The following is a 23,362-nucleotide window of genomic DNA, read 5'->3' as shown; positions in this document are numbered from 1 at the left end:
AAGACAGAGAATGTACTAACCTATGCCTAGGATTTCTTTGTTGGGCATTGGCAGTATCTTCATATTGTCTTAGCAAAGTGATCATAATAAGCCTCAAAGATCTTAGCAGCTATCCTGACTTGAATATTACCCCTATAAAACATTCATAGGCCCATGATTTTTTATGACTAATTATCACCTTCAAAATTGTACTATTTATTTTATTTTATTTTATTTTATTTTATTTTATTTTATTTTATTTTATTTTATTTTATTTTATTTTATTTTATTATTTTATTTTATTTTATTTTATTTTATTTTATTATTTTATTTTATTTTATTTTATTTTATTTTATTATTATGAAAGGTGGTTTCTCCGTCAGTTCTTCAAATGGGCAAGGTCATTTTGAGTTTGTTTCTTATACTTTCTTCTTTCTCAGAATTGAATATTTTTTTCTGTAAGTCCTCCCATAAACAGTTTGCTTACTTCTTTTCAAGGTCAGGTTTACATTCTTTCACACCAGTTTTTTCTGTGTTTGCTTGCTTAATATTTTGTGTCATAATACATTGAAGGTTTCTTTGGTGCTTCTTTCATGTGGTTGAAAATGAAAGCAATGACAAAACTTCTAAGAAAGTCCCAATGAACTATGAGCTTGTTCTACTTTTATTTTGACTAAGTTTTCCTTACAATTTGGAGAAGAAATATTATAGTTAAGAATCTTAATCAGATGTTGAACTATACTCCTAAAACATAGAATTTGTCACCTCATGAAAGAGCCCTGTATTAGTCTAACAAAAAGAATAATTATATACAACTGGAAATATATTTTCCCTCCTGATTTTAATGAATGCATCCAAAAATATGAGTGAGTTAACCTGTTTTTGAAAAGTTTCTGAGGTCCTGCTATTTCTAAGCACAACAGTTGTTAAATTTGGGACAATGTGTGGCAAGTTCTTGCCTGTTTGAATTTTAAGTCCCAGCATACTTTAGCTTCATAATTTTTTTATTACTTTGTCTATTTTGTGATCTTTGTAGTCAATCTTCAAGAAGCAACAAACTTATTAAAACTTATCTCTCTCTCCCCCCCCCTCTCTCTTCCTCCCTCTCAGAGAGATTGATTGACAGATGAGTTGATCGGTACTACTAAGGAGAGAGTCAGCTCCTTGATTTCCTAGCAGTTATGAACCTTCTGTGTCATTGCTCTTTTATGCTTGGAATACAGTATGTTGGCTTCTATAATGCACATACACCCAAGAGATAGAATAATGCAGATTTTTCATCAGTTACACTGACAATTTATTTTGATGTGTCAAAGAAAAAAACATTGATTCTCATAATCCCAGTCTCCAAACTGGTTGCTTCCTTTTCAGATAGGGCATATTAGTTCTTGAAAAGGCATATTAGTCTTAGAGAAAGAATGCTATCAAAAACAAACTGATATATTCATTTTATAGCTAATGTATATTTGATTTAGGACATGAGTAGGGAGAAGAAATTATATAAGTTGGGTGGTTTGTATTGCTGCTATATAGTATATTATTATTATAGTTGGTTGCAGAATCATCTAGATGTTCAGACATTTTTATTGAGTCCTTCACAAAGACATGGGATAGGCAAATTTTGTTGTTTAGTAATACTGAATGAATCTTTGCAGAATGTAAGATTTTCTAAATAAAACTTTTGCAAGTGACCGATGATGATTTTGTCAATGCCGATAGTGTTCAAATAATGCTCCAGATGTTTTGGAATTGCACCGAGACTGCCAATTTCTATTGGTACTATCTTTTGCTACAGTTGTTCTGCTTCTAGTTGCTGTCAGCTTTGAAACCCATATTAGGGGATTTTTCTGGAATGCTGACAGTTGCAGGTCTTTAAATTTTGTGATATGTATTCTTCCAGTTCTTTCTTTTCTCTGCTGTCTCCAGATATTGTTCCACTATTCAGAACTTTTTGCCTTTCTCATCAACAATTATTAAATCTAGGATATTGTATGGCAGATGCTTCCTCTATGAATTCTAAAGTCCCAGATCACTTTAACTTTTTCATTACTGTGTCTATTTTGTGGCTCTATTAATTCTTGGTTGCAGACAAATAGCATTTTTTCCCAGATACTCGAATGTATCATTGTTGCTACTTTGTAATGACAATGTTTGTAGTCAGTCTGTGCAATCTTGCAGCAGCTACTTAGGTGGTCTACAAATATGGGCAGTTCAAAGCAGGATGGGGTTTTTGTAAAATTAGAGTGTTGAGATCTGATAAATTCAATATTTCCAGATATCGAGAAAATCTTTAGATATTATTCTGATGGTTCCAATCACAATATTTATATTTTCATTGTGATTCATTGAAAGTTAGATGTTTAGACTGATTTGGCTTTTTTAATCCACCTATTGAGTCATTATTATTTTGGTTAACAACCACCAGATGTTCAGACTGGATTTGGCATCCTTTTCCACCTTTCAAGTCCTTCCCAAGGACCTTGGATAGCCAGATATTTATATTTTATGATGTTACTGACAGGATCATTATTATTACTGTTATTATTATTTATGTGAGAAAGAAAGTACAGAATTTCCATAACTGCAACGTAACATAATTTGCTTGACTGAGTGCAATATTTGAAATGCAAAGAATATAGTATGCACATTTTAAAGAAATATCTAATATTTAAAGCAGATGCTGGCATTCCCAAGATTGGTTTTTAATTCATAGATTAACAAGGATATGCAACTCATCATTCTTAACTATTACTATTTTAATGCTATTTAATGTGAACGTTAATTATAGTAAAGTTAGAAGTGAACTTCCAGACACCACATTAGCCCATTACAATAATAAGGGGTTTAGGATTCAGGAATTGCCAGGGATAAGCATTTTGGGACATAATTACAGTACATAATTCTAGGATGAGATGTTCCCATCCTTAGATATCTCCTTGCCTTCTATCACTGCCTAAACTTGTCATTGTCTGTCTGAACTGTTTGGAATTTTAAATCCACAGGAAGCACTCTTTTCTTTACAGAATCAGTTTGAGTTTACTTTTGTCTTCACAGTCAATGAGATAGGAAATAAGCTAACAACTAAATGTACAACAATAGAAATAACCTAGAAGCTTAGCCTTACATCCCATGTGCAGCAGTTTTCCTGGCTTTTGACTCATAGAAGCTGTTTGCAGATGAATTACTCCATTCTATTCCACATTAATCTCCTTTTTCATATAGCTGAAAAGGGCATGTCGAATCAGCCAGATGAACGTAGTTGAGCAGCATGAAAGTAATTACTTTAATAAGATCCTTCCCCTTGTTTTTTTTCCCCCTAATGAACTTTTACACCAGAAAGGAGATTAGCTTTTCCTCCTCCCATCAGGTAGATTTTAAAATGGCTCTGTGGCTAAACTGATTAAAGGATAAAGCAAGAGAGGGCCACATGTTTTTTTTTGTTTTGTTTTTTTTGCCTCTGAAGTCTGCATGTAGTGATGTGTGATGGATCATGGACCGCATACCAAAAGTGGACATGGGCAAAATTAGCAGCAGCTTAATGTATTCATTCATCTTTCTCCCAGACCCACACAAACATAACTTATTCTACTGCATTGTCACTTTTCTTCACAAACATTCTGTCAATTTTTACCAATATCCAGATATGCACATAGATACAATAACTCCCCTCTACCATTAATGTAGAGAAAAGAACACATTGTACATGTAATCTCCTTTGCTATCTGATTGATGATAAAAAGTTGGCTTCCAAATCTGGGCTGAGAATGTGTAGACATTAAGTGCTGGTCTTAGAACAAGGTGACCCAGTTCAAATCCTTTCTAAGCCAGGGAACTAATGAGGCAACTTTAGGCCAGTCACTGTCTTTCAGCTCAGCTACCTCTCAGTTTAATTGCTGTTGGAAGGAATAAAATTAGAATAAACACTAATATATGTCATTTTAGAGAAACATGGAGCTGTGTATTCAGTTTCTGAAAGCATCTTTGAATACAAATGTAGCATCTATTTGCAATACCTTAAAGCAACTCTGTGCACAATTAAAGGAAGAATTTAAAAGAAGAACTATATTTAAATTGTTGTAGTACTGCATTTATCCTCCCTCATGCTTCAAAGCTCCTATATTTGAGAGACTGAATCTGAAATGTTGCCCAAGAGGATAAACAGAATCTATTTGACTTCTAGATGCATTCACTGTTTGTATAGTTAGAATACTTAAATAGCAGTTCCAGATATAGAACAATCCTAGATCTGTTCAGTTAGCTTGTTTTTCAGTACATAGAAACATGGGAAATTTATTTGTTATACCTGTATAAGTTAGAATTTGTTTCTTTAGTGATGGACAACCAAGTGTCCATCACTTTAAAAGTTTTGAATGATCCTTCCTAGAATGCCATTCCATTGGTCTTGTTTTCAAAACAAAGTATTAAATTATTCATTGGGAAGACTTTGTCCTAATCGTTGCAAATATCATTTTATAAACAGATTTGAAGCTAGGGAAGACTTGTTAGCAGAAAATCTCCCCCTATTAATATATCAAGAATACATTGTGTATTGAAATCATGCAGTTGTTTTTTTCATGAAGCAGAAAGTACTAGTATTTAAAAATATATATATTAGCTAATATTACATGTTATTATACCCTGAGAAAGGGCAGCTTTATTCTTCTGATAAAAAAATAACAAAATTCCTAGCAATGAAGTATGCTTGACCATTCTTCAGTTTTCACAAGCTCAGCTATATGAATGTGTGTATAAAATTACTAGAGTTCTTTTCTTAATTTCTTGGATTTCTGGAGCTCTCAAACACTACTATCCCAAACTGACTTTAAGACTCATATAGTCAATGGAAGTCAGACGAAGATTTTTAATCAAAATATGTTAGAATCAGCACTAAAAATAACCTGTTATATGTTTCAGAAAATAGGGCTTTCATTGGGTGCCAAAATGATTTTACACTGTCACACCAACCTGCTATAAAAGCTGGGCTAAAAGTGAATTTTAATATGGTGCATTCCCTTCTTATTTTATAATTAAATGATTCTTGCATATTTATAGCTAAATAGGAAGACCTCTCATCCTAAATCTGAATTTAAATCTGAGTTAAAATGGGAATCTAGTCATTTTCTACACTTAAAGTGGCTGCTGAACATGGAAGCAACATGCTTATGTATCAGACAAACATTGAAATGTGTTCCCTGTTAAATTAATCTGCCAATTTAAAAGTATAGAGTGTTGTTATTATGTGTTTCTATAATTTCTTGGACCAGCTTAATAGTCCTCATTCTACTATTTTTCAATCTTATCGATCATCTAAACAGCAGTACATGTTAGTTTCTAAGATTCTATTATTATTCCATGCCACAATAAAATTGCATTCCTGGAATCTATATGGTACCTTGACCTGGTCTATCTCAGATGATTAGCATACAGTATATGCCAGTATCCACACATCTCTATTCCCAGGGTTTTTAAAATTCATAAACAGGTGTGTTTTTAACCAATTAAAGAAAACATTTAACCAATAAATATTTAACCAATAAGAGAAAATAGTGTGTTTTTGTTTTGTTTTTGTGTTTTTGAAGAGGAAAAGAGCAGGTTTATTAAGACTTTTTTTTCTTGGTATTTGAAATCGCACTAATTGATTAGATAGTTTTAGAAAGCAAGCAGGCAAACTATTCTGGAGAGTTATTAATATGTCTTATCACAGATAATACTATCAAGCAAGTTTGTTTATCCCTATGTGACCTTTAGTCCTTAGGTTTTTTATTAGCAGAATGACAATAGTCATTCCATAACTTATAAGCTATGTTCCACCCTGGCAGCTGTTAATTTATTCAGAAATTTGTCTCAGTTATTGCTTACTATTTCCTGATAGATGGCAGCTAGGTAGAACAGTAAATTCCTCTTGTTACTGTGTGCCAAAGACAGGCATTTATGCAATAATAACTTTGCTACATAGAATTATACAATAATAAAATTGAGAGATGCTATTTAGGCTGAGCCCAACCCCTGCCCAGGGCAGAAATCCACATTAAAGCTCTTTATATAGTTTCTGCTTCAAAACATCCAATAAATGGGGACCCACCATCTTTCTGAATTATTCATTCATTCATTCATTCATTCATTCATTCATTCATTCATTCATTCATTTACAGAGTTTATAATCCACTCAGATTGACCTTGGGTGACGTACAATTCTCAAACTCTTTATCTTGGATTAGAAACAAAGCTGAATATAAAATCATTAACAACATAATAATCAAATGAAAAAACCATAAATCACAATTCCCTATAACATTGATTTAGATGTTCAAAGGCAAAAAAGCCCCTCACAACTTGCAAGAGTTGGTGGAACAACTAAGGCTGTCTGACTTTCAATGGCTGCAAAGAAGGTTTTTTCCTGCATTCTACCTAAATCTATTATTTTGTATCCTGGAATGGGAGGGACCGTGCTTGACCATTTACATGACATCTTTCACAAATTTGTAGAAGGTGATCATATTCTTATTACTACGATCGTTGTAGCCACCTTGGTATCTCAGTATATAAAGGTTTGGTCCGGATAGTGCGGTGTCTAAATATTTGCTGTTCAAAATGCCTTTGGCAATGTTAAAAAGTGCCTGAGAAGCCGTTAAATTTGTCACAGCATAGGTATGATACTGCTCTTACTATGTGGGGTTTTGATTGTTAGAACAATAGAATAAATGGAAATAGGCTTTCTAGAGGTAATGTTTGTCTATAGAGAAGAAATTATTTAATAAGGTATAAGCATGTAATATTAAGATTTCAAATAAACTAGTTGAAGTAGCATTTTCCACTTTTAATTGTCTCTTTGGAAAGCATTTGTTCTAGATCTATTTGAGATTATTTTACTCTATCCACTTGGAATTTGGTTAACTCCACAGATCAGCTACACAGAGTATAGCCTATTTTCTCAATTGCTATTCTTTTCAATAAAATCATTCTGGGTAAATGAGCAGTGAAGTTATCTGTTTTATCAGTTTATAAAAAGTGGCATTTAAATATAAATGAAAATGGTAGATAATGAGCCCTTTGTAGAATCTATAAATACAAATACTAGGAATTATGAAAGCACCTTCAAAGAATGCTGATTCTGTGGACTAATAACTGTAATTCTGGTGGCTTATCTAGGCAAGAGCTTCTGCATCTTTTTTACATTTCACAGAACACAATAGAATACAGACAATAGTTGTTATATCTGTACTGTAGACATTCTTGAGAATCCACCTCTGTGGTTGAAAGTAATGAGATAACAGGAAGCAAGTAAGACATATTAAGACACTCTAGAGCTCTATTAAAACTTTAGGCTAAATCAATAAAGAGCAATATTGTATCAAGTAATAGTTAATGTATGAACCCTTAATGGCCTTTATTATATATCTTCTTGTGCTGATAATTTATTAATGAAAATAGAGTTTATAGTTTATTTATTCCAAATGTATTTGCGTCTATAGGAGCTATATAGTAGGAGAACACCATAGCTAAAGAATATAAAATAAGTACTAATCTGAAACTTGAAAAGGGCTGCATGGTGATTGAAAGTTAATAGGAGTTAAACTCCAACTCCTAGTTATTTTCAGCCAAATGTTTTCTACAAATCTTTTTGTTTCTGAAATTAGCAGAAATAGTTATTTGTGTATCATGGATGGAAATTTGGAGAGAGTTTTTATAAAAGGATGAAATGTCGTACAGTAATCATATATGTTAAACATCCACATGTGCACACAAGCATTTACTGATAAAGCATAAAATGGCTGCTTTAATCAACTCCAAGAGCCAAGCGGATTTGAAGTTGTGTTTGAATTATTAATATAGAGAACATAACCATGCAGAAGAAATCTCAGGAAGCTTGTACGTGTTTCCATCAAATTGAAGCTAGGAGAACGAGTTGGTAACATTCAAAACAATGACTGAAAAATCATTCTGCAAGAATGGTTTTTGCCAATATGCTCAGAAGATCACAGCTTGTTTTGGAGGGATTGGTAAGAGAATTGATGTGAGAGATAAATTGAGTAACTTTTTAGTAAAAGACGTGAATCACTCAGCAAATCTTTTTTAGCTGTTTGTTTTCAGGTCATTGGTGAATTCTTCTGTTTGTGTTTCTGATGCATGCCCTTTGGATTGTCAGTGTGAATAGTCTATTGCATATTATTCTGAACAATTTAATGTAGAAGTAGTTGTAAATTACGATGGCCTGTAACTGGAATGTACACTTAACAAATGAAATTCCTTAAGATGACAGCCTTAGACTTTCATCTTTAAAATTTAATGCATCTATAGTGTTATGGTTTTTGTTACATTCCTTACTATACTTTGCTGAGAATAAGCCACATGGAATGAAAATGTAAATTGCAACACTAATGCCAACATTGTGGAATAAACATTCTTTAAGTCTAAATCAATTTAAATTATTTTATATTTCATGGAATGACTCAACATTGATGTCATTATTCTTTTATCACTTTTTAGACCTAATAGAAATTATGTAAATCATCTCCTATTCTGCTTCTTGGAATAATAGTTGAAGTTTGTTATTGTTATTACAGCCTAATTCATAAGGAAGGAATGTTTGAATAAAATATTTTGCTTCTACAAAAATTGGCATTTTTATCTTAAAAAAACACACCAAATAGCAAGATTTGTATTCGTTTTATTCCATTTATTCTATGTAAATGGATTTTGGATAAAATGAAATGCTTTTAAAATTAAGCTGCCTATCTTTTTCTGTTGTACTATCTTTATTAGTCTCAGTTAAATTTTATCTTTTGTATGTAGCACTAAACAAGAGTGATATTGAGAAAGAGAAATCTAGTGTTTGTGTTTTTATGACTGAAGCAATGAAGACAGCTTATTCACACAATGAGCAGTAATACTTCTGCTTTAAATAAGTGTAAGGCTGTCATCTTAAATATATTTTCCTGTAGATTTACACTTTACACTTCTAAATAGCCATATGTAGGATATTTTTTAAGATGGCAATTGCTCTAGAAAAGGTTCCATAAAATTCAAATCTCCAGAATTCCATACTCCTGATTACCCATATTTCATAGAAAAATCTGTAATGTCAATAATTATATAGCTCTTTAGAAACGATTATATAGCCCTTTAGATCCATTGGGGCCATGGCAGCTCCTCCAGATGCACTGCCAGTCAGTTGGCCAGGCCAGAGCTTGCATACTACCACAGCCCCCACCTCCTGGATTCATTGTCAGTCAATGTTCATGATATGGATTGGGGGCTGATAATTGGTTTACTAGAGTGTACAAGTAATAGTCCAAATAACAGAGTGATAAAATTTAGAAAACTGGCATTACTTAGATACAGTTACTATTTGAGAGCCAGATTGGTTTAGTGGTTAGGACACCAAGTTAGAACCCAGGAGATTGTGAGCCTGAAAGCATTATGTGAGTTTCAGCCACTCAGTCTATCTTGGGCCAAACCACCTCACAGGGTTTTTGTTGTGAGGAAAATAGGAGGAGGAAAGAGTTTTATGTATTTATTTATCAAACTTGTATACCGCTCACTTCAGCGCAGGTAACTATATATGTTCACTGTCTTGAGTTATTTATTCAAATAATATAGATGGAATATAAATAAATAAATAAAGAGCTCACATGTTACTATTCTGATTCACATAAGAACTCCAAAGGAAGGTGCATATAGTCAAAAATATAACAACGAACATCTAAGAATAGGATTTTAGAGGGCTCAAAGGTCTTTCAACTGTGGCTTTTCATTTTCAGAGATTTCTTAGAAGAAATGTAAACATTTCTTGACCAGAATATTTACACTAAAAGTTGTTTCTTTATGGCATTTCAAATTTAAAAAGTAAAATGGTAAACAAATATTGAATTTTAAAAAGACTTTTTAAACATGAGGTCTGGTTTTAAATAGCCCTTAAACAGGAATTTATTCACAAAACAGCTGTAGCCATTGTTCTTCATCAAAATATTGAAATTCCCAATAGGCTCGTAATTGAAAATGTAAAGAAATGGGTGTTTGGTTTAATTGTTTCCCACATTTTCTGAACTTTTATTTAGTGGTTCACAAGTGCAGAAAATTTGAGGAACACTTGTTATAAACCATTAAAAGTAGCAAATGAGTTAATGGAATTAGCCTTATATCCTGGTCAGGATATAACCTAGTTTGAAATGATATCAAGATCAGCTGACAGACACTGTGGCTATATATATATTCTTTATATTATTCTTACATTTTATTTGGCCCTGCCCCCAATCTATTCGCTGCCTCCCGAGTCCCAGCTGATCGGCTAGAAGGAAAAAAAACTGTTTAAACTCTTGCCGCAGGGTTTCAAAGGGCTGCCCTACAGCTGATCAGTTTGGAGACCAGTGCCTCCAAAAACAAATGGGTAGATCGGTGCCTCCAAAAACAAATGAGTAGATTGGTACAGCTCTGCAAGCAGTTAAAAGCCTGGTAGACCAGTATCTCTGATAAATCCTAAGGAATTGTCACATGACCATCAAACCACACCCACAAAATAAGCCACGCCCACAGAATTGGTAGTAAAAAAAATTTAGAACCCACCCCTGTGACAGTTGCAGTGTTCCAGGGCCATGTGATCCCTTTTTGCGACTTTCTGGCAAGCAAAGTCAATGGCGAAGCCAGATTCATTTAACAATCATGTTACTAACTTCAATGTTTCACTGAATACTCTACTTCAGTGATTCACTTAACAATTGTGACAAGAAAGGTTGTAAAGTTCAATTAACAATTGTCTTATTTAGTAATTGAAATTTTGGGCACAATTATGGTTGTAAGTCAAGGACTACCTGTATATCTAAATCAATATATAAAGTATGCTACCGTTCCTAGTAAACATACTTAAGTATTTTGAAAGGAAACTGTTTACCCTATGCAATTTATATTATTTCCGTTTGGAGTATAAGTAAGTGAAACAGGTGGTTAATCCGTGATACATGTGGTTGAAATTAGAATTATGTTATTACATGATGCAGCAGTATATATTTCATCATATGAGTGCCCTTATGTTTTGATTAAATAATTCCTCATGTAACTTAATGACATCAAAGAGGTTTTTTTTCCCCTGTGTTTCTTTTCTGCCAACTATAAATAAGATTTTTGCAGTCCAGATATAATGGCCTTAGTCAATTTAAAAGCAGTTTGAATGATTGCCACAGATGGAGCACATGAGCAGTCATAGGTTTGAATCTGATTCTTCTTAAATGCATTTCATGAACCAGTCATACTGGACAGAAATTGTTTGATATGTTATAGCAATAAATGAAACTTAGAGGCTCATCATCTTTATATATCTATTTCTGCAAACAACAACAAAGTAAGGATTAAAGTAGGTTAGGGCCGGGTGGATAAAAATCAATGATTTTTTTAAAAAAATAAAAAAAAATCAGATTTTTTTGATTTAAATCGGATTTTTTTTATTTAAATCGGATTTTTTTAAATAAAATGCTTTTTGAGGAAAATATATTACCATCCAAACGTTATTCCATCATGAATAAAGATTAGTTTTTTAATTATGTAGAATAAGGCTGTATATGTTTAATTTTTTTGGTAAATAAATTCCATTAATCCATTCACAATGTCATGCTCTTCCAGAGGTTTTTGTAAGATTATTGGGCAGTTTCTCTGCCTACAAGATATTATCACAGATGCTTGGTTTACTTTTGCAGATTATGAACAAAGAAGAAGATGAAGATGACGAGTGAGCTACAGAGGACAGTATTTAAGTTTTTCATGTGTAGGCTGGGCTGACAGTCTAAGTTTCTTAAAATATATATATATTGTTTAGCCAAATTAGTTAACAAACATGGATGTTTGTTTAAGCAAATACCATATGCTTTAATGTTATTGTTTCAGTTGAATAAGTCTATTTAAATTGTTATTATTAAGGTAATGATTATTTTTCTCCTTCCTAAGTACTACAGAAAAGTTGTCCAAATATGAATGATTAACCAATTAAACTGGGGATAGAAAAACTAATATGAAAAGTTGTTATTCGAAAAATCTTCATCTACTTGCATATTAAAGTAATACCAGCAAGAATTAGTCTTTATGTAGAAAACTATGATTTAAATCAAGCCTTACTGACTAATGATTTAAATCGTGATTTAAATCAGTTTGATTTAAATCAAATCCACCCTGGGTTAGGGTAAACAATGCACATGTAAATATGCACACTTATATTCTTTCTTTCCTAATAAGATTATTGCATCTTTATTAAACTTTGTTTCCAAAACTAATTCTTAATTATGTTCAGTATTTTTCTGAAGATACTAATGATTGCACGATAAGTCATAGCTTTTACTTTGCATTTATAAATAGTATAGCATATCATAGGTGGTTTTAATAGTGTTTGTAGTTATCGCTTTATTCAGTGTGCTTCTCATAATCTTCCAAAGATCAGTGCTAAAAATACTTCTTCCTTAATCTACTTTATGGTTGAGGAAGAGAAGAAGTGATGTATGAGTATAACATGATAGATGGATAGCTGGAAAAGTTCATATGATTTCTCTCTATCTCACTAAGGTTAACTTTCCTTGCTCATCACTTTATATAGGTGCCATAGACATGCTATCTTTTCCCATTTTAAAGAGCTTTGGGAAGCTCTGCGGAACAGGGAAAAAAAGGAAATTGGTGTCTAAGCAGATGAAACACAAAAACTCTATCCAAAACATGTGTCTTATAGAGGAGTGGGATATTACTGAGGCAAAAAAAACAAAGAAGCAATTGCCATACTTGAAACCAGAGGGCTACTATTTGTATGAATGGTTGTTTGAACAATTGGAAAGTTCAGGTAAGTGAGAGGACAAAATTCTATTTTATATTTGGGGTACATCAGTAATTTGCTAACCAGTTAAGAGTGTGAATGAGCACAAATTATTGACAGAAGGGGTGGAATGAATAGAACATCCAAACTAGCCTTTGCCAAACTGGTATTCTCTTTATATGGTGGATAGTTCTGACATCTTTATCTTAGCATGTCTGAAAAATTCTGTTGGGGATGGCTAGTCTAAATATTTTATATTATGAAAAGGACTTCCTATATTCCCAAAGATTTGGAGAGTATGAGAATTATGTTCAACAAAAAAGTGTAATACATTTCAATATAATAATCATATTGCAAGCAAGATTGTGTTATATATCTTTAGTTCTAGTTGTCAACCATTAACTGTTTCGGGAGTCCTCAAGCTTTAGTTAGTATTTTTATACTTGTGTGTGCATGTTGTTCTAGAGCAGCAGATTTATTCACTTTTTCGTCATTTGAATTGATGTAATATCTGCCAGTATCAAGATAAAGGAGGCGGTGGGGTGAACAGTTCTTGCATTGAAATTGCTCATCTCTGTCATTGTAAAAGATTAAAGTGTTTTATAATAGTAGTCATTATCTCTGTTTTCCAAATGGTAAAACAGGAATTGAAAAGGATAAAAACACCTGTTGAATACAAAGAAAATTGGTGGCGAATGCATAAATAAAATCCCATTTAATCATTTTTCACTGTCCTCAATTTACATGCAAAATACTTATCAACAGTAATCCTAAATTAGTCTGCATTGATTTCATACTTGTTCCATCATTTGCCATCAAATTTGGGTTGACTCTTAGCAACCAGATGGATAGAATTTCTCCGTAATAATCTGTCCCCAACCTGATCAGGTCTTCCAGTTATGCACCTTTTTTTGTCTGTAATTCATCTACCTTGCTCCTGGTTATCCTCTTCATTTTTCTTTCACTTTTTCCAGCATTCTTCAAAGAGTTAGGTCTTTAAATAATGTCTGAAGTATAATAATCAGCCTGCTTATTTGTGCGTCAAGTGAAAAATCTGTGTTGATATGTTTAATGATCCTCCTTTTTTGTTTTATTGGTTATCTATGGTATTCTCAGAAGTCTTTTCTAATATCAAAGTCATTAATAGTTTTTTGTTCTGTTTCTTCGAAATGCCACTTTTGCTTCTATAAAGTCTCAGAGAGAAAAATATTGCATGCATGATTCTGATCTTTGTGGTTATAAATTTATTTCAGCATCAGAATATCTTTTCCAATATATTCTACTCTACAAAATACTAATCTACATCATATTTCTTGATTGCTAACAGTAGTTGATAAATATTACTAAAAGGAAGAATTTATCCACCAATTCAATAGCTTCATTATCAGTTCTAAGTCTGGTTTGTTGTAAAACATTGGGCCTTTACATTTAATCCAATCCCATTTTTTCATTGTTCTCCTTGGCTGTTGGGACAAGAGCTTTCAGGTAACTTGTACTTTCAGCTATCAGAGTAGTTTAAAAATCATATTCCAATTCAGCATCATTCAACACAAACTCAGCATATAGGCCAAATAAATAGAGAGTGTGCATTCATATGATAGCCTGGAGCCATTTCGTTTTGCCATGTTATGACCTGACCTGTGTATAGGTTTGTCATGAGTACAATGAGATATTCTTGGAATATGATTTTTCTAAACACTTTCCATAGCTTGACATGATTGATACAATCAAAGCCCTTTCTATAACAGATGAAGCACATATTGACTTTTTTGAGTATTGAATGTTCTTCAACTTTATCAATTATCTAGTGTGCACCAGCAATAATGTCTCCTTCAGCCTCCTTTCTCCCCTTATTTTTGTAGATATTTCATCAGTTCTTGTAATTGTTAATGTTGAAGTATTGATTTAACTTCTAGTATGACAGATTCTTCTGAATAGGGAATATCCTACCCTCAAAACAACGCAATAGAGCACTGCACACCAGAACAACTAGACACAAGAACAGTTTTTTCCCAAACGCCATCCCTCTGCTAAACAAATAATTCCCTCAACACTGTCAAACTAGTTACTAAGTCTGCATTACTATTAATCTTCTCATTGTTCCTATCACCCATTTCCTCCCACTTATGACTGTATGACTGTAACCTTGTTGCTGGTATCCTTAAGATTTATATTAACTGTTTCCTAATGTGATTTGATTGCTTATTTGTTCCCTATGACTATCATTAAGTGTTGTAAGTGTTGTACCTTATGATTCTTGATGAATGCATCTTTTCTTTTATGTTCTTCGAGAAAGTATGCACCAAGACAAATTCCTCGTGTGTCCAATCACACTTGGCCAATAAAGAATTCTATTCTATTCTATTCTATTCTATTCTATTCTATTCTATTCTATTCTATTCTATTCTATTCTATTCTATTCTATCTTGTGATGTAGTTTGGATGTTGATGTTTCTACTGTATAGAATTATACAGTATGTACCTTCCATTTCTGTTTGATCTTCTTCAAACTAGTTACAGTATATCTGCCTATTACCAAATTTTAACATACCAATTAGAGTTTGGAACACTTTTTGCTTGGTCCTGTTTCCATCTTTGATATATTTACAAATGTTGTAATATTGCTTCTTCCAACAGCTCTTTGACCTTTTTATTAAAAACTTCTTCCTCATATTTTTGTCTTTGATGCTTTTGGATTCTCGTTTCTTCTCTTGGCAATTTGTCTTTTAATATCCAATTTGCCTTGCTTTTCTTTAACTTGCTTTTCTTTTCGGTTTCTAAACTGATAGTTACATGGCAGTGTTCAGAAAAATAAACCTAAAATATCTTCAGTTTAACAATAGTAAATACAATACAAAATATATTCGTGTAATTCATTGTTAGGCAAATGTATATAGGATTACACTTTTAATAAATTGGTTTATAAACTAGTTTGTTTTGGTTAAAAATACTAACAGCTTATGCAGATCATAATACAGTTCCCTATTGTTGCTAGCCTTAAAAATGCCTTTGCTCAGTAAAATGGCTACTTCTGCTGTCTTATTTATTCTTCACAAGTTCCATAAGATCCTTTTCCCTTCCTTCCATATTCTTTCCTTTTGTTTTGTAACTTTTTACAAAAGTTCTATAGGAGAAAAGAATGATGAGGTGAAGTGACCAACTGCTTCTCTTAGATTCTACAGCTGACTCTTTCTCTTTCAATTTCTCAGTTGTTTTGAAGATTTCACAACAGCACAGATGTTAACCATAACAGTTTGCAGACGTGTTAAGCTAATTTTAAGAAATTCTGTCCTAATATATTATGTTTGATTTGCAACTAATTGAACTAAAACATTAACATAGAGCTTTCCCCAAAAAATTAATAGGATTTAACTTATTACTGCTTAACTTTTGTGCCATTCTTTTCAATGAGTCTCTTATGAACATGGGGTTCTGGCTGCAGGGGAACCCCGTTTGGTTTTGAATTTCATTTTTGCATGTTCCTCGTTTTCAAGACCAAGTAATCTTTTCAGAAGATTTCTTTAAGAGATCACTCATTCCTTCCTTATCAGCTCTACATTCCTTTACAAAAGGCAACATTTTTGACATAATCATTACATTTTTAATTCAGAACTTTGCAGTTTGTTTTGTAAATTAGAAGTTCCTTAGTGCCACCAACAGACTACAGATAGTCCTTGACTTACAACAGTTCATTTGCTGACCGTTCAAAGTTACAACGGCAATGAAAAAGTGACTTATGACCGTTTTTCACAGTTATGATCTTTGAAGTATCGCCATGATCATGTCATCAAAATTCACATTCTTAGCAATTGGTTCATACTTATGACCGTTGCTATGTCTCAAGGTCATGTGATCACCTTTTGAAACCTTCTGACAAGCAAAATCAATGGGGAAGGTAGATTCCATTAAAAACAAGGTTACTAACTTATCAACTGCAGTGATTCACTTAACAACTGTGGCAAGGAAGGTTATCAAATGAGGCAAAATTCACTTAACAAATGTCTCACTTAACAATAGAAATTTTGGGCTCAATTGTGGTCATAAGTCGAGGACTACCTGTACTTTCCTGTTCCTGAAAACTCACTTCCATGGTTAGAAAGCTTTCTCTCACTTGCATCCAACCAACACATAGACATTCCAGGCAATCTTTTTCTTTTTTCCTTCTGTTCCTTCATCATGTTTTTATCTTATCTACAGCATGTCACTTCCACTGTGATCTATGGCATATCCTCCAGAGACATTAGCTTTGGGCAGTGAGAGAGTTTGTATTTTTCAAACGGGCTTTCCCCTTGTACTTCTAGATTTCCATGTCAATTTGACTTGGAGCTTTTGCTGACAGGCAGGTTATGAGGGCTGTGCCAAGCAGCAGGTTAGGTGGGCTATTTTTAAACACAGGTTTAGCACTCTTCATAAGGAATGCTAAATCCATGTATAAAATAACATTACAGGCTTGCTGTGGGTTACACATTGCTTAGAAATCTATCCCCAGCCACAATGTGCAACTTTCCAATGTGCAAGTTAAGTTACAGTTGATAGTGCAGAAAGAATAATTGCATGGAGTACAGCTGCACTGTTATCACTTAGGGCAGTTATCAAACTGGCAGCCTGCAGGCCGGATGCGTCACATGTATCCACCCCACCTCCACGAAAGGAAAAACCATGAAATGTCACAATACAGCAATGTGACACCGCGAGTTTGATACCTGTGAGTTAGGGCGTTCTAAGATACGGTGGGAGTCTTTCTCTTAACTGCATTATACAATCTCCTTAAAGCCTGTCAATTCTTTGAGTACCTTCCTCTTTGATCTGCCATCTCTCCCAGCTTGGGGATCAGCCTCCATAACGTGGAAGACATGACAGTTCAAGAAAGCCTCCAGGTCTGTCATCCCAGTAGCACATAGCATTCGGAAAGATGCAAGATTTGAAAGAGCCTGGTTTTAAATACACAGCCCAAAAGTAAAAGGTGCATATTTTAGTTTGATCAGTAGGCATTCTCCATAGTGTAGAAATGGGAGGTGCCAGGCTGGGTTGTTCTATGCTCTAGCTCTATGTGCTGAGTTGAAACTTCTGAAGGTCTGCCTCCTTGGTGACGTTCCTTCAGTTTTTCTCAACTCAAGCTCAGCTATGGATGCAATTCTTAGCTCCAGAGCTCAGAGCTCTGATCTCTTCTGATAATATCTCTGATATTATCAGCTCTCATAAAGTAACTACCCTGGAGTTTGTCTTCTGTGGGGGAAAAAAGCAAATGCAATAAAGGTTCAAATAATGTACTTATGAGTAAGTGTATGATAGATAAATGGATTTGCTATCTTCTTCAAACTAGTTGTAAGACATACAAACTATCTCTGAAACAAAGAAAATAATATCCATTGTCTTTCAATGACAGCCCTTTTATTTCATCATTTTGGCAAGTTTGAGCTGTGAACCACAATGCAAAGAAGTAGTCTTTTATGATGACGTAATATATAGTGAACCTAAATGTAGACTCAATCCTACAATATATGGACTGTCCTGAAATTTATATATGTGCCAACAGACCATGCTACCATCAATGTACTGAAAACATTTTTTAAAATGTGGACAATATTGATTCCCCCCCCCCTATTTTTTATGTACTTCCATCATTGAAAGAATATACTTCACCATATAGTTCAGCAACTATTGTGAGACTGTTGGTGGGCCAAAGTTTTACAGTAATAGTTACAAGAAGACTCCCATTCTCTGAAGAGAAGATGACCAGAAGTAAATACTTCCTCTGTGATTGGAGTGAGGTCAAATTAAACATATCACTGCTAAGTGTAGCATGTTACTCAGTATGTCAGATTTCCTTTTTCGATGATTAAAACTTATAAACTGCCAGTATTTCAGCCAGTCTCCTTAATCATCTCAGACTTCCAGTTCAAAGACAAATCATCTGTCAAATACTGTATAGATTAGTTGCATGTCTTTTTCTTGCTTCTTTCAAAAAGTCAGTGGCCCATAATTAATTCTACAATCTGTTTCAACTTTCCCCCACCTCTCTTAAAATACATTTGAAACTGAATCTACTTAGAATTGATGTGACAACAGACAGCAAAAGGAATAAGGATGTACTTCAGCTTTTGTTACATCATTGCCATATTATACTTGTAGACAAGGTATTTCACTAGTTGTCTAAATAGGAAATGGAACTATGGGAAATGGAACTAAATAGAAAATGGAACAATTCACTTGGGAATGCTGTAAACCAGAGTTTCTCAATTTTAATCTTGGTGGACTCCGTTCTCTGAATTCTCCAGCCATAATTCTGTGAATCAGTTTAAAGTTGAGAAACAGAGCTAGAGATGATTGATGTAGGGTTCAGTAGAAGCTCAGGAGCCAAGCAAGTTTGGGTCTCATAAGTCCTTGGATAGGGGAACTTTACCACCAGGGTTTGCAGGACAGAAAGGGCAGCTGAAAAACATTCTAGAAAAAGAAAACATTCTAATAAAACCACTTCTGTATTGATAAGAACAAAAATACCTTAGCAAGTCTGTAAAAATACCAACTGTTAAGCTCCAGTTAAAGTTGTTCTTTTTCTGAAATAGATCATAAAATTGAAGATATATAAGCATTCATGTTTTAATCGGGCACTGATGTTCCTTACAAAAATCACAATATGCTTCTCCTTACAAATGAATCAAAAGCCGCTATATCCAAACAGAAAAAGTCCTATATACAAAATATTGGAATGCTCATAAATAGAAGTCATAATTAATGGGATTCAGCAGATCCTGACAAGAATATAAATGCTTATATTCTCCACTATTCAGTCACAACTGAAGAAATTTCTTGTACGAAAAACTAAACATTTTCAAGGAAAAAACCAAGAAAGTCAAGTTGCCTTTGGAAAAGCACCTTTGGGACAACCTGGACAATTAAGAATATCCATTGACAGATCCTGACTTTCTTTTCTTTTGTAAAACACAAATATGGAAGGAGTCTTGTTTCTTACTATTCTTAAAAATGGCTTAGGGATCACATGCATTGGTATTAGAGAACAAGATACTGTACCCTGGCAGTACAGCTCAGGTCCCCGGCAACTGGATTTTCCATGCACACATACATCTAATTTTGGACTTTTCCCATCAGTTTTATTTAAGCTATCATTCTGCAGTGCTTTTATCATGTATTAAGGCAGGGATGTCAAACTCAAGGCCCGGGCCCCGGATCCACCCACAGGTGCTTAGATCTGGCCCATGGGGCTGCCCTGGAAACAGTGAAGAACCAGCCCACGGGGCCTTTGCTAGTGAAAACAGATCTCAGGAGGGCTACGTGCGGCCCTCCCAAGCTCCATTTTCACTGGCAGAGGGTTGCAGGAGGCCTTTCAGCCGAAAACAGAGCTTGGGAGCCCGTTTTTGCTGGGAGAGCACTTGAGCAACCACAGGGGTCATTAACCCGAGTTACGTCAAGCTGGCCACGCCCACCCTAGCCATGCCCACTCTGATCCCCCAAGGTCAAACATAACTCTGAGGTGGCCCTCAATGAAATCAAGTTTGACACCCCTGTACTAAGGGATTCTTTCTTGAAACTTAATGTCACAAGTCTAATAAATCTTTTTTCATTTGCATGTTAGGTGGATAGTACAGTTTCATTTGCTCATCTCTCCAGCTGGCTGCTATAGAGAATGGCTTAAACAGGAAAATGAGATGAAACACAACAGTGTTAATCCTGATCACATGTGAAAAAGGGTCATGGCCATGTGATGACCTAATGTCCCAATCTCCAGCAGTTGCTGTTACACGTCAGAAACTTTTGGAATGGAAATAATTTCTACTGAGGGAAACGTTTCAAATAAGAACATTGCAATCAAGGCTGGTTTTTTTAATGTACAAGAATAGGAGGTGGGATATAGAAGGGAATACAATGGTAATTTTGGAAAGTATGTTAACACCTAAGTAATAGACCTCTTTCATATCTCAGAATACAAATGGCAAATAACAGTGGCCCTATTTGTATGTAATAGTAAACTATGGTTATTTATTATGTATTCCTTATAGAATGCTTAGCACAAATTAGAAGCCTTTATTTCAATTAAGAATCATTGAATGTTCAGTGCTATAATTGAACTAAGAAAACTGCAGCTAGTTAATATGATCTAACTTTATATAAGATACCTAATCATAGTTAAGATTAACCCACAATTGATGGGGTTCAACATTAAACCTTTCAATTTAAATTGAAAGCAAAAATCTAAAACCATTGCTAAAGAGACAAGAAAATAATGGCTAGCCCAAAGCTTTTGCCCTTTGGGGGTCCAGGATGCAGCATTGATGGTAGAAAGTTGGGTATAAAGGGAACCTTTATTGGCTTCAGCTAACAAACCAGCTGTGCCCTTCTTTTGGAGGAGAAGGTCCTAGCTTAGGTGATTCCTACACAAGTACCTCAGTTGGATTATTATCATGCCCTCTTCAGTGGTGGCTCCTGAAGATACAAGTAGCAAGGTAATAAGATAAGTGACGCCTTCTGAAAAATCACTGTATGGATTATTCTTATTCTGGATTAGCTCTGTTGATTGTCTGTTACATTTAATATCAAAGTGTAAACATTGATATGCAGTATCTTAGCTTAGGATCAGGTAAGTTGCAGGTCTTCTACTTTTGTATATTCTACTTCACATTGTTATATCACCAAAGGGCACCTTTTCACGGTCCCATTACATTTATATTCCACCACATCCAGTTTTCTCTTTATTTGAGCCAATGTTATGGAACAAGATATCAGAATTAAAGCAAGCTTCTTCCTTATTATAAGCTAAGATGGGACTCAAAACTTATTTGTCTATTGATGCCTTTTAATTGTCTTAATTTTAATTGCTTTAATATTTTGAATGATTCTTGTTTTATAACATTATTTTAATAGTATTCCAGGATTCATTTTTCCAATGTACTTTGTTTTATTTGTATTTATGGGTGGGCAGCATATAAATACTTTAAATAGAATAAATAATAAATTAGCTGTTGTTTATTGCTATATCTAAGGCAGGTCAGTATTCTAAGTGCACAACAGTTCATTCTATTATCATGCTGTGAGGCCCTAGAACTATTTTTAGTAATTTAATCAGCCACAAGAATTGGAATGTCAGTTCTTTGGGGCTGTGATTCTGCTACTTAACCATGAGTGACTGTAGAAGCTGAACTACTGGTTAAGAAATAATACCAACATTTTTTTATGCATGTTTCCCTCCTGACTCATCTTTGTCAATTGCATAATTAGATGACTAAAGAAAGAAGAAAGCCCAGATGGTTTTATCTTTGTCATACCTAGTAGTATTTTTTTTCAAAAGAAATACAACAATCTTGAAAATATTTGCAGCAAATAAAATTTAACAATGATTGTACATTCTCAGCTTTCTGAAATATACCAGCCATCTGTCCCTCTATCAAACAAATGGCTATGATCACTTACCAGATGATGTAGTGCCAGAATTCAAGCTTTTGGGGAAAATGCTGTGAATACCATGAGAGTTCCCCGTACATTCTTTGAAAGTCCTTTATCACCAGAGTTGCTTTCCTTAAATTAACCATTCTTAAAGCAATGAATAAAGATACAGATGCTTTAAGAAGACTATCTTGAACTATATTCCCATTGTATTGAAATTGATACAGTACAGTATTTGGACAAAGAAGATTGTTTGTACCTTACTTGGAGCTGTACTCTTCAGCATCGGGAGGATTAATATACAGCCTCAACTACTCAGTGATCTACAGAGTTGAGGTTTTTAATAATTTACCAAAGAATCACTTATTGACATGCATTAGCTGTGAAAGATTACAGTGAAAGATGCTAACATTAATTGAAATGCTTATATAGAACTTTTATTTTCATATATGTATCCATGAGTATGCCTGTATACTTTTTTTTGTTTTCTTTTAGTTATATTCTATTTGCATAACCTTTTGTATTTTTTTTCTGTTTTGTATTTGATGAAAGCAAAAAAGGTACAAAAGATTCAAAAGATACATGCCTTGTGTATTTATGACAGATTTTCTTCTCTCTTAGTTTGACTGCAGGAGAGATCAATAAGAACACGTGCCTGCTCACTCTAATATAAATCTCTCCTGTCCCTGTTGTCCCTAGAAGCAGTTCCCATGACATTTCTGAAATCTGTCACTTGAGGGAGTCCTAACTTATCAGCTCTTTTGCAACTTGACAGAAGGTAAAGGATTAGAGATGGTGAAATTTCTCCTTCCTTACTCAATGGCTGTTGCTGGGTTCTCTCCCTCCCGTTCAGAGGGCAGAGTTCACGCTCTGGGAATGAAGTGTTGTTAGAACAAATAAAAGAGACGCAGAAGGGAAAAGCAAAGTGGTGAGAGTTAAAAAAGAGAAAGACGACACCAAGCATTTTGATTACATCAGATCTGGTGGGAGAAATAATACATAGCTCTGTGGAACAGCCAGCCTTCTGGGCATTTATTTTGATCATTGCTGCTGGAAAAGGAACGTGTGCATACATATGTATGTATGTTTGTATGTCCATGTTTGAAAAACATTTCCGTTGAACTTCTGCCTTTTCGTTGCTGCTGCTGACCTTTTTTTCTGTCATGGTAAAAGAAAAAGGTAATTTGATTCATATGTACT

The 23,362-nt window shown here is 34.0% G+C and overlaps 1 protein-coding gene across 3 annotated transcripts in view; it reads left to right on the top strand.

Annotated features, from left to right (window-relative positions):
* ABLIM1 (actin binding LIM protein 1) overlaps window positions 1–23,362 on the top strand; it is a 184,279-nt gene that overhangs the window by 51,499 nt on the left and 109,418 nt on the right. For 2 of the 3 annotated variants that reach the window (XM_070946093.1, XM_070946091.1), the window contains exon 1: window positions 23,266–23,341. The exons of the other annotated variant lie outside the window; for it this stretch is intronic. In XM_070946093.1, coding sequence (XP_070802194.1) covers window positions 23,326–23,341 — 16 coding nt within the window. In that variant the 5' untranslated portion in view covers window positions 23,266–23,325. Of the gene's footprint in view, window positions 1–23,265; window positions 23,342–23,362 lie in introns of those variants that run through there. 3 annotated transcript variants of the gene reach the window in all.

Source organism: Pituophis catenifer, unplaced genomic scaffold (genome assembly GCF_029215685.1).
Source record: "Pituophis catenifer annectens isolate HBS135680 unplaced genomic scaffold, rPitCat1.0.hap2 SCAF_6, whole genome shotgun sequence".
NCBI lineage: Eukaryota > Metazoa > Chordata > Lepidosauria > Squamata > Colubridae > Pituophis > Pituophis catenifer.
Note: the sequence above shows the minus strand (reverse complement) of the source record. Positions and strands in the feature narration are given on the sequence as shown.